This window comes from Coturnix japonica, chromosome Z (assembly GCF_001577835.2).
Source record: "Coturnix japonica isolate 7356 chromosome Z, Coturnix japonica 2.1, whole genome shotgun sequence".
NCBI lineage: Eukaryota > Metazoa > Chordata > Aves > Galliformes > Phasianidae > Coturnix > Coturnix japonica.
Genome location: NC_029547.1, coordinates 421,851 through 439,187, shown reverse-complemented (window position 1 = coordinate 439,187; position 17,337 = coordinate 421,851). Strand labels below are relative to the sequence as shown.

General features: G+C 41.1%; 1 protein-coding gene across 3 annotated transcripts in view; it reads left to right on the top strand.

Moving 5' to 3' along the window:
* WDR7 (WD repeat domain 7) overlaps positions 1–17,337 on the top strand; it is a 106,863-nt gene that overhangs the window by 85,665 nt on the left and 3,861 nt on the right. For all 3 annotated transcript variants that reach the window (XM_015887228.2, XM_015887227.2, XM_032441438.1), the window contains one exon: positions 15,821–15,925. In XM_015887228.2, coding sequence (XP_015742714.1) covers positions 15,821–15,925 — 105 coding nt within the window. The remainder of the gene's footprint in view (positions 1–15,820; positions 15,926–17,337) is intronic.

Sequence of the window (17,337 nt, the reverse complement as noted above, 5' to 3'; positions counted from 1 at the left end):
AATACAGATGGGTTAAAAATCAAGGGCTGGAAGTCTTTCATGTATTCCCACACCAATATAATTATGGTTATTTAAGTCTTTATTCCAGCACTGACCTTTAGCTTAAATAACCATTTCCTTTCCTTGGCCGTTGCCCTGTGCTTTTACAGCCTTTGTTCTGTACGGTAAAAAGAACAGAGGACTACAAAACTCTTTCACCAGAAGGCGTTCTCTGTTTTATTTCATCATCTTTATACATTATATATATATATATTTATTCCAATCCTTCTCCCCTATTTTTCCTTACCTTTGGGAAAGCACCAAAGTGCAGAACTTTGAAATGGCTTTTTATTGGAATATTTCCCAAAATGAAACTACATTTGCTTTACCACCAAAGCCAGACGAAAACACCACCACCACCTCCTGCGGGTCTGGGGGAAGCGACTGCTACAAGGAGCATTTGGCAGCAATCAATCCCATCCATCATGTGCATATCAAACCACACAAACTCTGCTCGCTCAGCACAAGAGCAGGACCCTTCCTCCCTGCCCGGAGCAGTGCTGCAGGGCTGGCGCAGGTCCGCTCGCCCCACGGTGCCAGAGCCCTCTGCATGATAGCAGGGCTGCGGCACGCACTGCTCCCCTGCTGCTGGGGGCTGCCCTGAATAATTCATGAAAATATAATCCAATAACTTACAGCTGTGCATACGGAAATAGTTAACGTGAGGAAAATAAGGCTTGAAAGGTTTTGGTTTTGTATCAGTCATGCTAAAAATATATGTATATAAATAATTGGAATATTTGTCCCTTTTCAATCTCAGTAGCAAGGTCTGTGATCTGAGCTGTGTGGCTTTTTGGTTTTGCAGAGATTGTCATTTCACCATTTATAGAAAAATTTGTATCAGTTGCCAACAGCAGAACAAACCTATCCTAAGTAAGCGCACAGTTAAAGGTGGGTATGTTATTTTTACACGATAGGTGAGATAGGACAGGAATTTTATCATCCCCTGGCAGGAGAAAGGGGTGGTGTTGCTTTTTTGGCTGGAATAACTGAAAACAGAAGCATTTCATGTGCTTTTTTCCTTCCAGCATATTTTTACTTTGTTTTCAAGAAAGGTGGTTGTACACAATGACTGAGAAATTACATATAATGATTAATAGAATGATGGATGTCAAGAATCACCTTTTTTAACAAATAATAAATCAACATTCGCATATGATAGGGTTTTTTGTTGTTTTTTTTTCCGGAGAAATTTACGATATTAGTATCACTTATTTAACAAGGTGTCAATTATTAATACTGCCAGGAAAATGCTGCCTCAGAGCCAGTTCTCTGCCTTTTCAGTATTTTGCACTTGGTTTGCATCACTGCAATAGCACAGATGCGTGTATTAATGTGTGATTTCCACTTAATAATTTAAAAGACGGATCATTAATTACTGTACTCCAAATATTAAACTGCTCTGTGTTAAACTCTTTCTTTCAGGTATATGTCTTATTCATATCAAGGGGTCTGGATCTGAGGTTATTTTTAAGGATGGACTTGGAATGAAAATTACAACCAGGTTGTATTGTATCGTGAGCTTTCCAGATACATATTTTTTGTTATCTAATTTCTTCTGTAGTTTAATACCGAGGCTGGGCTCTCTCCCCTCCTCTCCTGTTTATTCAATATTTTCCAAGCGTTGCTCTGTTTCGAGCGCGTGGCGTTACAGCGGTACAAGTTTGCATCCATTTGTTTTTAGGGTGCCCTCCGCAGCGTGCTGCGGGGAGCAGCGCCGGGCAGTGTCCTTCCCATGGCTGTATTGATTTGCCCTTCAGCTGTTTGCAGTGCATAGAGAACCCAGGGCCTTGTTGTTGATTATCTACACAATGTCTCGGTGAACATTATTGACCCATTGCCGCTTACTGCCTATGGCTCTTGATTTTTCACACCGTCTCCATGACACTCATAATAAAGCATACTATCTTATTGCTACCCAGCTCTGGAAGCCAACTGCTCTACCCGTAGAACAACAGCTGCCTTTCTGGAGAGCATTTTATTTTATGTGGGGCAAAGATTTGCTGCAATTTTCAGGCTCTGTGTCGTTTCGGTGGGGACCTGCATTTGGTAGTGAGCTCCATAGAGAAAGATGCTTGCTTGCTTGCAGAAAAAAAGCATCTTGTTTGATGTTGCATCCTTTTCTTGCAGATTTGAGAGACACTTTATGTGGGTCTGCATCAAAACTGCATTAGAATCATCAAAACATTCCATGGGGGTTTGAAGAAAAAAATAAATACTGCTAGGAAAAGATGATATTAAAACGTCAGGATCACTTTTAAAATGCTCAGATATTGAATTCCAAACTGGTCGTGGCAAATATCAAACGAAAGGGCTTTTTTGTTTTAGCTAGTAGGTGAGCAGCTTTTTTCAGATTCATTGAGTTGTTCTTTATTATAAAATAACTTGCTTGATGTTATGGAGGTAAACACTCTGTAGTAGTGACATCTGTTACAATAGCACTATTTTAATTTAGATTATTACTAACTACCAGTGGGGCAATGGGAAGGCTTTCTTTGTTTTTTTTTTTCATAAGAGTACTTACCAACAGGGGAAATTTACAGTATTTAACTGCACTAGGAATTCTGTTCTGAAGCTTAAATTAGAGTTATTTAAAATATTAGCTAACCTTTGACTTATGTTTGGAAATAAAGTTAGGCAGTTTTTACTGATGAATCTGTTCAGCATTTTCCATCACTGGAGAAGTGGTGGCTTTGTGACAAGAATATTTTAAACCCTTCAAAGCCACGTTTTCCTGAGGCAGATGGTGGGATGTAAGGGATCTGGAGGAGGACTGGCGTTGTTCTCAGTCAATGAGCAGCCTTCTGGGGAATGCACCTGCAGCGTTGGGGGAGGACCCGGCTTCTTTGTAAGAGCAGATATTTTATCTCTTTTTAATAGTGCCTAGTACCACATCCATCAGTGTGGCATCAGCAGTCTCTAGAGCTGCATTTAGTACTTTACCGTGTATTCATCACCAGAGACATCTCTCTCAGGAAAGCCAAACCGGAGATGGTGGGAGCTGACTGACGGGTGGATGGGGGTGGTGGAGTGGAGGCCTGGAAGAGGCTCTGCAGCCTCCTGTGTGGGGCAGAACACTCAAATCCAGCACTGCGAGGCAGCGTCTGCTTTTGGGAGATCATCAGTCTTGGTCTTAAATATTCAGTGGTGGAAAACCTACTACAGTCGTCATAATTTCCTTCAGCAGCTAACTACTAAGGCTAAGCAGTTGTGAGCTCCTAGGCTACATCACTGAGGGCTCTTCACTTTGGCTGAGAGTCGTAGTGTTCATTTTATTCAAGAGGTTTCTTGTTTGGAAAAGGAGATTGTGTCTGTTGCAGTCTGTTCTTTTGTCTGAAGAGAAGACTCGGTTTTAAGTGAGGTTATGGAAGTGTGCGTAAGTAACATATGGTGTGTATTATCTTGCCTTTGCATCCTATTTTTTCCAGAAAGAGGACATTAATTATCATTTTAGTCCTCCAGTATCTTCATTCATTTCAAGATCTCAGTTTCTACAATGAGATATCTCGGACAAGAGGCAGAGATGTTAAATGGAACGAAATGAGGCAGTAGGAAATGGTTGTAGGAAGTGGCCTGCAGGTTTGGGGGCTCAACTGTAACATGCTGAATTTCAGCACAGGTATTTGTTTGGTTTTGTATTGGTTTTCATGGCCTGGTAAGTGTGAGAAATTAATGCCCCGGAGGTGAAAGAGCGATTGGTTGTTCTGCTGATGCCAGGTAGCTGTTTTTCAGGATGAGCTGTGATGAAAAAAAAGGACAAATGCCTGTTGTGTGACCAAGATCTCAGTTTCTACAATGAGATATCAAGGGTCTCCCTGAGCAGAAGGTCATAGGATGGGCTTATCCCATAGGTGATGTTGTGGTGGCCTGGGACCTGGGGCCCATCCTTCAGAGATAGCACTGAATGTTGAAGTGTTGTTGAAAAGCTCAACCCAAACAAGGTTCTGTCCCGGAAAATGTGAAATCTGCATCCTTCTTAAAATTCATGTTCTGCTTGTTTGTGTAACTGCTAATGAATCTCCTCTAATTTCTGTTTCTGGAGAAACTGATTGATAGATAAAAACGTATGGCTGAAATCAACTCTACGTTTTTCCTATTTAGGTTGCATATTGATCATGCTGTGCTCAAAACTGAAAACCCCAAATACGTACTGCACGTACCCTTATTCCACACCCTTAATTCTATCTTGAACAGGAATTATCTTAAGAAAAAGGCTGAATAACATTAAGAAGAAAAAAAAAAGTTGCTAGGTGATGCATGCGTGGGTTCTTAAAAAACTTTTTCCCCTTTTTTCTCTGTGTTCTCATCCAACTTTTATTCTGGATAATAGGAAGCTACCTACACTGAAATAGACACATCTTTGCTGGAAGTGACTCTGTTGTTTCTGCCCTTTTAGTTCGTTGTTATGCAGAGATGATCCTTTGTAGGCAGGCCTTTTATTTGTACAGCTTTAAGACCCAGTGTGGCTCTTGGTTGCTGGAGCACAAGGGTGTGTTTATAACAACCCATGAAACAGGTTGGCTGTAGCTCTTTGTCTGCTGACTTGCTTAGTAACAAAAAGGTGCTTGATGGTGTGAAGTCGCTCTCCACTTAACACAAGCTGTTTCAGGTTTTTGAGCAGTCAAAGCTTTTGAGTGTATGCAGAGCTCCCTTTAACTGAGTCATAGTTATCAGGTATTGCAAAGGTTAAGCTTTATCAGCTGCACAAAAAAGGTTGAGGTTTCATCAAAAACTTCCATCTGCACAACCTGTCGACCACAATTTGATGATGATTATTGATTATTTCACAGCCTTTCACTCACTCTGGCACTGCGGCCAGCCTTGATATACAGATAGGGCTTCAGTCCAGCTAAAATAAGACTCCATCTTGATAATGGACTGAGATGAGATACTGTTATTTGATAAAGATAATTGATGTTTCACAGTGAATTGGAAAACAGTTCTGAGTGCACCAGTTCTGTGGCTCCTCCATCTGCAAATGTGGCCATTGTTTACAAAACACAGTAGAAGACAGCAGTTAAACCACTCAATGACACTGCTGGTGCACAAAACACACCATTCTGGGATGCTTGGCAATTTCTAACCAAAAATAAAACCCTCAAACAGAGAAGCACTGTTTGTTATTACGTGGTCAGGGTGGAGTTTCTGGAATGTATATGTAGCATTGTGCTGGCGAGACACCTTGAAAATCTCATTTCTGCTGCTTGAATGTAATTTGCTTCAGGTGAGCTAATATTCCATAACCTTTCTTTTCTTATTTTTTATTTGTGACACTGTAATTAAGCAAAACGCAATGTGAGAAAGCTGAAATTGTCAAGAGAAAACAAGGCATAGTGTACGTATAGATTTCATCATTTCCAAAAGTTTTAGCTCATTAGCTTAAAACAGTGCATGCTTTTGGTCTCCCGTGGATGCCTTTGTTGACTGCACATTCTCAGCCTCTGGTTTTGAATTGATTAAGGTATCACTCCTTGCGAGTTCCGGTCACCATGTTCTCTTAGCCCTATTACAACCTTTGTAACCTCTAATTAAGCAATAGAAGATGGCAAGGAGTGAGGTTATCATGAGATAATGACACCCCAAGTGTGTTGTGTGGCACAGGGTTCATCTGTGTGTTCATAATCCTCTGGGGGAGTGATTATCTAATGATAAACGTCGCACATTGCAGCTCATTGATGCCGCCGCAGTGTGCTCCTGCCTCTGTCGTCCTGACTGAGTTACACTTCCCATTCCAAACATCATTTTTTTTTTCCCATTGATTTTACAAACTGACAATTTTGAGGCTTTCTTAAGTGACTTACATACTGCGCAAAGTCATGACCCTGGAGTCGTACCTTTTTCTTCTTCTTCTTCTTTTTTTTTTTTTTTGTCTAAGTGTTTGTTAAGAATATGAAAGAAAAAGAAAAAAAAGAAAAAAGCATGGTAATTTTTGCTGGACTAAGAACACATGAGCTGGTTGGGTGCAATTAAAAGCAAAGTTATCATCACCAGGTGCTTGAAATTCACCTTCTCCTTTCTTTAGAGGTGCATTAATATAGAAAAAGAATGATACTCTCCAACTTTGTTTTTTTTAATTGAAACCGAGTCAGTGTTACCAGACTGTATAGATATATTTCAAGTAACTAGATTTTAGGATACATGATTATTATTGACTTTGGAATAATGGCAACATATTAATGTCTGAAAGATGTTTGATAATATTTTGCTTGTCGGATTCTCTGGCACTATTTTGTAGCCAGAGCAGACTTAGAGTAATTATTCATTAATTATACTTGTGATAATTCCTAAGAACTCACCTGGTTTCTGACTTAGGGGAGCTTTTCACATCATACAGGGCACTGCATCTCGTTTGAGTGAGGTGTCCCTGAATGGCTCCCAGTGTCATTCATGAGACTCCTCAGTAAGTTCCTCCAGGTGCCTTTACATGTGGAACCCAGAATCTTGGGGCTGATACAGTTAGCCCTGTTTGAAGCTGGGCAGCAGATACTGACCCAAAATCCACAACCATTTTGTTCATAAAGCTATTAGATTATTCTTCCTTGAAAAACCTAATTGTTTGTGTATGAAGCAAGGGTGTGGCCCTAACCCAGTTACTAATCAAGGCTTTACTCAAAATGTGAGAATTAAGCCTGCTACCTGTTGATAGGTCTTCTAGGCACCTTAATAGCCTAAGAAGTCTCTTTCAGAAAATACACGTTCTTCACATCCCGTGGGATTCAAACCGAATGAGCAGTTTACCTTTGGTGGGTCTTAGTATTAACGAGATTCAGGGATGTTACTGTCAGTGTTATCCCCCACGTGTGCTGTCTCACAGGGACCAGCTGAGAGCAGGGCTCTGTCACTTTTAGCACTGCATAAACAAGACTCTAACCCCAGAATGTTAACCACAGATACAGGTGCAGCAGAAAAAGAGGGGAACAAAGGAGCAGAACAGAAACAGAGAGAACTGTTGTAGCATGTTCTTAGATTTCTTATGCAGGTCTTTTCACTGGCCGAAGTAGGCATGAAGTGAATGGAAGTATGGCAGTAGGGTTGTGACACAAATGATAGGAAATATGGCAAAAAAGGTCAATAACTTAAGAAAGTAAATGATAGTAGTGAGGAATCTAGAAAGTGCTTTCACAATATTGATAACTTTGTTCCTCTAGCTTAAAATTGGGTTCATGCTGTGCATTTGGACATCCCCTATCATTCAGTCTTGAGAATTTGTGTGTTTGTGACACATGAACAATTAAGCATTTAAGTGTTTTGTTCCCTCTCCTATTTCAATTAATTTTATGGGAAAATATCAGCATACCTCCATTGCTATTCTCATGCAGCAGGGGCTTTGACTGTACAACTCTGCCTGGGTGTTTTGAGTGACTGTGCATGTGTTGGCTGGCTGGCTCCTGTGTTGGAAGCATGAAGAATTTCTTCTGTAGACAGAAACTCTTCGCCTGCACTGGGTAATAGATAATACAGGGATTCTGAAGACATGGCCACCAAGATCTAGTGCCAATTTTACAGATATTCACTCTTTGTTATGAAGAGATTGTATCTTACATGTAATGCTGCATGCAGAGCTATTGGGCAAATTTTCTGCTATCTGTCCATCAGAGTGCCTGTTGAGTGGCCTGATTCTGCACCCCGCAGAGCCTTCTCTTGCACTGGACCAGGAAGAATACTTACAGAATTAGGATCCAGCCTCAAGCCAATAATAATCATTCATGCTTTTCACGAGGTCATTATGACATTATTTATTTAGTAAGTTTGCTTGGAGACTTGTTTAGGTCTGTGGGAAATGCAGGCTGATATTGCTGTCAGAAGAATCGAGATGATGATAGTTCCAGCCAGCATCCACCCAGTGCTGAGAGTACTGTGGCCCTTTGTGTTTTGGGGGGTCAAAAGCAGGTATGGTGGTCAAGGGAAAGAATGGCTCCCTTGATCTTCAGGCCATGCTGCCTACAGTAGTGTGGTTCATAGCATTGCAGCTATGCTGTGGGACTGAGGCTATCTGGGAATTCGACAGGAGTGCACTCCATCTATTCCTTGATGTGAAAGACACTGAAGAGGACAGCTTGTAGGACAGACCATGCAGTCCTCCATCTGGCAGCAACCTGATAGTAAGGAAGCCTGGTGAAGGCAGCGCCATTGCTTGTTGATAGCTGAGACCTTCTAAGCGCTGATTAGTGCTGTTGGTCTGGGTGCTGTGTTTGGCTCTGCAAAATAAAAATCAGGGCTTTGATAGTCAAAGCAGGAATTGAATTGTGCCTTATTATATTTCTGTGCCTAGAAGCATTTTCAAATTTCTTATCCAGGGCAGAAAATTGTTTAATATTATATTTGGAAGTAGTTGCTGATATGTAGTGGCTTGCTTTAGTTAAGTTTCTAAGAAACAGAAGACAGTGTACTCCAGTGTGGAATTTTGTAGATAGTAAAGATATCCATCCTGTAATCTGAATGTGTTGGTGCACTTATTGACATGCTATGCTGACAAGTTCAGATGAGCCAGGAAAACTTGTTAGTTGGGGCACGCCTCCTCAAATTGCAGATAAAGGATAATTACTGAATATAGCCTTTTCATTTATAGGCAGGAGCCCTTCTCTTGTGGCAAGAAGGAGAGGGTTGCACTGTGCTGTCCACCAGACAAGGTAACACATGTGCAAACACAGTGAGGGCAGCATGCTGCTGCTCCAGAAACCCATGGCATGTACAGCCTTTGGTGCAGACAGCCGTATTAATGTGCAAGGAGGAGGGGAATGCTTTCTGTCTGGTTTAGTTTATCATCTGACTTACATAAGCAGTAGCAAAGTTCACAAGGCAAAATCCATAGTAATGTAATACGAGGTAGTAATAAGTGCATTGCTGGCAAGCAGGGCAGAAATTTAGGGGATGTGGTTTAGCTATGCTAGGACTTAAACATGCTCAAATTGTCCTCAGTACAGCCTGTGTTTCAAATGCAAGCCTTGCTGTAGCTTTGCTTCCATTCCTTGCAGGAGGAAGGCGACGTGCTGCTGACACATGTTCCCCATGGGCTGCAGTAGCTTTACCCTGAGCTGATCTTTATAAAGCTGCCTAACGATGCAGTTGAGGGATTCTGTGCATTTTCATTGTAACAGGAAGAGGTCTTAGCCTATCAGCTGCAAATCCCAGCTGTGGGAGGGATGTGATAACAAAATAACCATCGTTTTCTAGTTTCTCAAATGTCTTTCAAAAGCTGTGTTTAATTATGCCCTGGTGGTTATGATGGTGGACATTTAGCAGAGTGTTTTGTGGGAGTGGACCGTGCTGATTCTCTTCTGCATAGGGAGGTTTACCAAGGTGTGAATTTGCAGCACTCCAACTCCTCTGCATTAACAACACATGGATATTGTTGATCTGCTTCAAGTCTGCCTCTGTTCGCTGTAGATAAAGCTACTTCTTACATACAATTCTATTCATTAAGCTACATTACATTGCTACCAATGCAAACTGCCAGTCTTCCTGTAGAATGCACTATAATGAGTGCTGTAACTCTGTTCTAAGTTTCTGGCTTGAATGGGCAAAATAATGAGGTCTCTGGATTCACAGAGCTTACTTCTTAGATCAGCGGTAGTAGGTTTGTTCAGAGTCACTTCTGTTCTTTTCTGGACTCATTTCTAGTATGATGTGAAGATTGTTTTAAAGGAACTTGCATGTTCTCATGAGCACGTGGAGTTTACAAGAACAGGAACATCTTATTGGGAAGAGAAAGGCAGGGACAGATGTCAAGTGAAGGCTGCAAGTCCAAGAGCAGAAATCAGGAAGGGCCTTGAATAATCAAAGTTAGTAAAAATTAAATAAGAAATTGATTCAGCTACAGCTTTCTGCTTAACTCTTGTGCCTCAGCTGTTGACATCAAGATGAGGAGCCGACAGTGCAATCAATTCCACTGAGGATTTTTATTTTTTTTTTTCCATTTTGAAGTGATACAGTTCAGTATACAAAAGTCAAATAGACTGGAAAAAGATATTAAACTTACTGACCATCTCTGAGGCCAGCCACCCCCACTGAGTTAAGAGATTTATTACAGCACTGGGTTTGTAGCGTCTGTAGAAGCAGAGACAGAAGAAAAGTGGGCATTAAGATTTTATACTGAGGGCCATAAAGAAAGCTGGGTTTCCATATATCTGAACTTAGACCTAATTTAGCTGTTACTTCCTATTCAGACATTATTTCTTGCACAAAAAGTAGTCTCAAGTCATCTTTTTCCCTCTTTAAAAGAAACTTTTCTCTAGGGAACCATCCAGGTGGGAAGCAGAGGAAGGCTTTTTTTTCTTTTTTTTTTAATATTTCATTGAATCTAGAGCAGCTGAGTGGAAAAATGTGGACCTGGTTAATGGGGAAAATAAATAAAAATCTCATGTATTTTTCCAGATGCAGTGACATTGCGTTACTAATTGCAAACCATCGTGCCCAAACTACTTAGAAGTGCTCTGTGTCCCTGCCACTGTGTGCTCCAATGGTAAACCATCACAGAGGTCAGAAACGGAGGTGGAGGTGAACCATCCTCTTGGTTTGCAAGTGTTATGGACCTGCCAGTAAGCTGCCACAGGCAGAAGGAACACTGTGCTTACTTATAGTGTTCCAGTTGCTTGTTAACTCACTTTAGGGCATTGTTCCACTCACAGTCAAATTAGAATTCTTAATAGCTCTTTCTTTCAATAGGGACTGACTTTTTATTGAAAATGATGGGTTTTTAAGATCTGTGTCTGTAGGAGAATGCAGTCTCTCACTGTTATCTGTGGTGCTGTGAGCCACATAGAGTTTTGATGTCTTTACCGGGGTTTCTTATGTTTACAAAAGAGTCTCATCTGGGAACACGATAGTTTTATTGCAGTGCACTGATAAGGTTGTATCAAACTCGTGTGTTTGCTTGGAAAATAGTGTCTTGTCCTGAAGACTGTTTTAATAACTCTTTTACATTAGACATTTCAATTCTTGCTTTTTAGAAAATTAAGAATGGTGTTATAACTGCTTGCTCAGAGCTCTTCTTTCTGCCTGGTGAACAAGTTTCTCCCACCACAGCAGCTTGGAGCCCTTTCCTAATGCCCTCTGAAAATCCCCAAATGAACTGTGTCTGCTGGTGATCCATCTGATGGGCACGCTCAAACCCTCATCAACATCCTCTCTGTGCCCTCCCGAAATGTGATCTACTGATTGCTCTTAGACCACATTGCTGTTATTTATTGTGTTTTAATTGCGTCTTTCTAACAATTTAGACAGCTATTCCCATTAAGGGTATGATTTGCATTTTGAGAGCTGGTTAGATGAAGTCCACGTAATAAATGGTAAATCCATTCCATGTTGTGATTTTTTGGAAGGCATTCAGTGTCTTTTCTCCCTGCAAAGTGCTCTCTGGCGCTGGAATACCAGCCCAAACTTCCTCCCATCCATTCAGCATCACTCTTGAGGGATTTGTGGTTCAGGATCTGAAACTTTACCGCACTTTGCAGTAACGCATCTGCAAACCATGAGGCCTGGCGTTCGTCCAGCACAAGCTCTTTTCCTGATGCCTATCCATATTTTGTAATTTTTTACACAGGCTGTTTGTAATTGTTAAGATAACCCCCTAAAGTAGGGATTTAAGATAATTACATTTGTTTTTTGTCTCACGAAATAGAAATAACCTGGAGAAAATACTTTCTTCTTCCATTTTTCATTGGTATCCTGACCGTACTCAGAATTATTTACGACTGTTTTCCTATCAGTTGCAGGATGTAGCCCAGCCTACAAGCTGTCGGAATGTCTTTTAAAAGCATAACTATCATGGAGATAGGAATTTCAGTAGCGAAACTGAGTTGTCTGACACATGAGTATGTCCTGAGATGATACTGCATCATCTGTTTGAACTATGCTGGCATTAGTTTCGCTGCTGAAAAGCATGCTGCTTATGTTACGGACTGTCTGGTTTATGGGTGTAGTGAAACGAATGGCCACCTTGGCTTTGATGGTGCCACATGAAGCCCTCGAACTGATGAGAACATTCCTAATGTCAGAGCTTCCATCTGATGTTTGCAGACATCATGAGTTGGGTGGTAGAGCCACGTGCATGCTTTCCTTGCAGCCTTCACGTCAGGGGCGCAGGGCAGTTCTGGGCTGTCTGCAGGGCCCCACGGAACTGCTGAGGTCTGTGGCTGTGCATTTTGGAGATGTTTGTAAAACACCCCTTAACACTTGGATGGGTGCAGCTGTCATCTAATTTCTTCTGGATTAAGTTTGGTCAAGAAAGAAGCTGCCTCATTTTCTGGTTGTCATTTGCCCAGGAAGTAAAAGCAAATTGTAATGAGGGAATCACAGCAGGAGAACCTCCTAACAAATGAGAGCACATATTGACTGAAAGCCAGCATGCCATTCCAGTGATAAATGTATTTTTATACACTGCTGCTCAAGGTCACTTTCTGCTCTCATTGTGCACTGCCTGTCACATCATGCAAGTCACATTTTAATACTGAGTAATAGTAATGGTTGATGCAAAATTGTATTACTGTGAGATTAAAAATTAAGTTATATATTTTATCAAGTTAAAAATTTTAATATATGTGCTTTGACTTTATCTTGATATTATTGAGAATCCATTTGAAGGACAGAAAGAAAATTAATTTAAAGATGTAAATATACTTTTTCTCAGTGTAGTCCTGAAAGTTTTACTGCAATTGTTAGTACTCCTTGAAGGAGCACTGAAATTCAGTTATTAAAAGTACTGAAGCTATTTTAAGTAAATGCTGTTTTAGATATTTCCACTAAATTGCTCGGAGATTTGGCTTTGTTTTGTTTATTTGTTTTTTAATTCTAAGTGTTCATAGAAACCTTTGAAGAGGCATCTTGAAAGATTTCACTTCTGGTGTGAGAAGTGAGGGTGTTCTAGACATTGTATTGGGTGGAACTGTCTAGTTTGGCAGACTGAGGTCTTAGCAAATATCCCAAATGTGCTCACACAGCCCATGGTCCTGGAAGGCCTCGCATGCCTGCTCTTCAAAGGACAGTGCAACAGATGGATAGAAAGGCTCTATCAGACACATTGCGCAAACTGAGGTTGGGATTGAACAACACAAAGCTGAGTGTTCAGGAAATCAGGTGTTTGGTGGTCTGTGTGTAATGTGGCCCTTCTGTGTTTGTATTGTGATTACATGTTGTAAAATAGAAAGGAAAGAGAGGGGTTCATTGTAAGGTGGCAAAAAAGGGCAGTAAGTGGGGCAAGGTAGAGTAGGGCTCCAGTGGGGAGAGGCTGAGGGCTGGTGTGGGCTGCACTGGGATGGGTGACTGGGAGCAGGAGGTTCCTTTATTTCAATACAAAGATTAGTTGAGTTCTGAGATGCTGTTTGAGCTTAATATGAAACTTAAGAAGTTCTGTTGTTAGTCAGAACGCATCACAGAATTATGGAATCATTAAGGTTGGAGAAGACTTCTAGGATCCCTAAGGCCAGCCCCAACCCATCCCTGCTGTGCTCACTGACCACTTGTGTCCCCTTTGGTGCCTTTCTTTTTCCATCTACTTTCAACTGTTGTCTTCCCTCAGTCTTTGCCTTTAGCACAGTGAGCTTTGTAGCAGTGATTTGTTTGTGCTCTGTGCTGTATCTAGGCCAGCTTTCTGGAGCAGCTTCAGGAGCTGACTGTGGCCGAGCAGCTCAGAGTCATCTCCTTAATTTTCAAATAACCATTCCTTGTTCAGGGACTGTACCCCATGCAAAAATTGGAGCTGGTACCTTCACGCTGTTCCAAGTGAAAGCAGTCAGAGCTTTTAATGATAGTGATAATCTGGGACAAACCTGATGCTTTCTGCTTTTCATGTGGCACCTGCTGGAAGTGTGGTACTTATGGGGGTGCATCAGGCATGCCGCATCCTCAGTGAGTGATTGTTTTTGTTTCATTTTAGTTAAGGTACCCCTAGGGACTGGGGAGATAAATATCTAATAATAAATGTGGTAAAATATTGCTATGTCTCTATAGCAGTATATATGTTACTTTATCAATTTAAAGTATGCATTCCAGTATTTATTAAAATAAAATTGCCGCAGTGATACAGTGCTTATTTTTTATGTCACCTCTAACAGAATAATGCAGTTCAGTGTAGGGTTTGCCAAATATTGGACTCAGAATTAGGTTGTCATAGCCTCAGTATATCATGTGTACAGGACAGCGGCGGTGACAGGTGCAGAAGTCAAATAGTCTCCCAGGAGCATGCTCCCATTAAAAAACAATTGCTTGGGCAGAGGGAAGCTCCAAGCAGCTGCACTTTGTCCCACCCTGTCTGCCGTGCAAGATTCAGACTGTTGCCGAACCAATGCTGCACAGATTTTATTCAAATAGAAAATAATTTTGTAATGCACTGTTACACTTCAGAGCAGGAAAGAGATGCAAAGAGGCAGCGTGTTGCCATGTGTTCCCGCTGAAGCGCAGCCATCGCAGCCATTAATGCAGCGTTGAGCATGGTGCCAGCCAGGGCAGTCTGAGCTCCAAATGCATGGGTGCAAGCAGAATATTTTGGATGAGTTGCAATAATTTCGTTTTGTTCTGCTTATTCACTTTGCCTAGGAAGCACAAGATGTGCATTGCAAAGTACACATTTAGGCAGTGCACTAAAAAATAAATCTTGGCTTGAAAGGATTAGCATCAATTAGAGAAGCACTTGCTTTAAATAACAAAGCACATTAATTCCCTTAAGGATTGTACTTATTGGAACACATTTTCAGTAGTTAAGAAAAGCAACAAGTGTGCAAGTACTATTGATTTTCCACCTTTGTATTACCAAAACATTTTTTATTGACAAGTATTACTTGCTTGTTAAGTGCTGCAGAGTTTGATGGGTCTAAACATTGGATCATCTAATTAATTCCCCTTTCAAATCTTCATCCTAAGCTGTAGTGATTACCTTGAAGGCGTAGGTTTGGGGTTCTGTTTGACTTTACTCAACTTACATGATGCACAATAAATATATTAATGGGTTGTTAATGTAAGCCTTACTTCAGGTGCAGTGTTTCAGCTCGGTGGCTTTGCATCTCTCACTGTCCTGGAGCTGGCTGCAGGAGCACTTTTGTTTTTATGCGCTTTTATTTTCACAGCCCTGTTTTGTTCGATGGATGTTACAAAGTCTTTTCTCACACATTGCAAGTCCTGCCAGTTTAAAATTGGCACAGAGCCTCTTAATGCAGAGTGAGCAGCTACTGTGTATTCTTCAAAGAAATACTTTGTGAGCTTGTTACTAATGTCTTCGTTATGGTAATCCAATAGAAAATGGTATATTAAGGAAACTGCCCTCCTCTTTCCTGCAGGAACCAAACTCCTAAGTTCCCTTAGCTCTGCAGAGGTAATAAACCTTAGATAGATTTTGTGTGCTTTCCCAAGTTTTGTCATACTTTTGATTCAAGACCTAAGGTATGATGCTGAAATAGGAGGAAGAGGCTTCTGCACATAGTACCGTGCTGTTATCTGACTGTAGCAGTTTGATTAACTCTTCCAGAAAGTTTTTCTAGAAGTCCAGTTGCTGTTTCATTATTGTTTGCTTACAAATCTGTTCAGCGCTGAAATGAGTAAGGAACGCTGTTACTGTTCTTAGAACCTGTTCTAAGATTCTAAGTTCTTAGAACCATAAAATCATTAAGGTTGGAAAAGGCCATTAAGATCATAGGCTTAGTAGAGCTGGAAGTCACCCGTAAGTGCCATCTGGTTCAACAATGAACAGGGACATCTGTGGCTAGATCAGGTTGCTCAGAGTCAAGTCCAGCTGCGAACCCATCACCACTGTGCCCACTAAACCATGTCCCTAAATGTTCTCTCTTGACAGACAATCCATGGGCACAAGGGGCCGATCACAGCAGTGGCCTTTGCTCCTGACGGCCGGTACCTCGCCACCTACTCCAACTCAGACAGCCACCTCTCCTTCTGGCAGGTAAGTGCTTTGCTTCTAGCCTGTGTCCTCAGGAGGATCAGTGCTGTCTGCCCACCTTTGGTTTTGTCGTGCATCATATTTTTTTCTGTTTCTGTAAAGTACAGAACTTTTACTGTTTATACTTAGGCATGCCTTGCAGTTGTCTCCCAGTGAGGAGTGAGGGCTTGTTTGCATACAAATCAGTATGTAAGTTCAGAGCCATCAGACAACACTGTGTCCTACTTGTTGTTCGAGTCTGATCCTGTTGTAACACTTTAAGTTTTACACACCTAAAACATCCATCTGCTAAGGTTTAGGGCCTTGCAGGAGACCTCCAGCCAGTTGTGTCAGAACCGTTGCTCCTGCTCTCACACTGCTCCATCCCCTAGTAGGAATTCTTCTTCTCTGACTTCTGGAACCCAGTGAGTTCCCATAGAGGAAGACCTCTGTGATATTTCTCCATTTCTTTGACTCAACACAATGCAAAACTATTCAGGATGAACATTGGTCCCATTACTGCTGTGCCAAGTCCTTCTGCTCAGCAGACACAGCTGCTCTACTTGGAGCACAACTTCCCGGGCTGCTCCTCATGCTGTGGAGCTGCCTGAAATTTCCATAATGATGCTGGAAACAGGAAGGCTGAGAGAAAAGCAATACAAAGAGTGTCTGAAATGGGAGAAACTGAGGATCAGGTAAACATTTTGTGAAGTACCGGGGGGGTTACTTTTTTTAGCATAGGAACAGTCTTTGTGATCATGTCTGTAGAAATACTGTTCTGTCAATTGTGGGTAGGTGTATGTGTAGCTTGGTGAGACAGATAAGCACAGAAGAGGCCTTTATTGCAGCTTACTTTCCCTCACCAGGAATCTTTTCTTCCTTTAAATGACTCTAGACTTAAAAACCGACCCAATCAAGCAATTTGTGCAGGCTATCAAAATAATCTAGTTTTACAGTAATCAGACTATATAATAGAACTCACTATACCTATAATTATTAGTTTTTAACATGTTCCCCTAGTCTAGTTTTCTAATGCCATTCATTATTTTTACAGGTGCCATAATAATTATTAAATTATTATCCATCACAACATTGTGTACTTTCTGAAACACTAAATGACAACAGCAAGAATCTTCATCTATCAGTTACACTGATTCGATTTAAGTACTCAGGGAAAGTCTAGAAAGCAATCAGAGCAGGTCTTGTAAAACTGGCAGGAAGAAAAAACTCAGGCACGTGTTTTAAATCGTGAGCTGCCACATTCTTCCAGGTGTATAAATGTTCACGTTGAAGTGGCTTTTACATAAAGAGTTAAATATACCTACACATTTAGTTTTAAAATGTGACCTCGTGCACTAGTGATTTTTTTTCCCTTCTGTATTCCATTTGGCACTATTATTAATGCAGGAAAATCAGTAACATTAGTCATCTTAAAA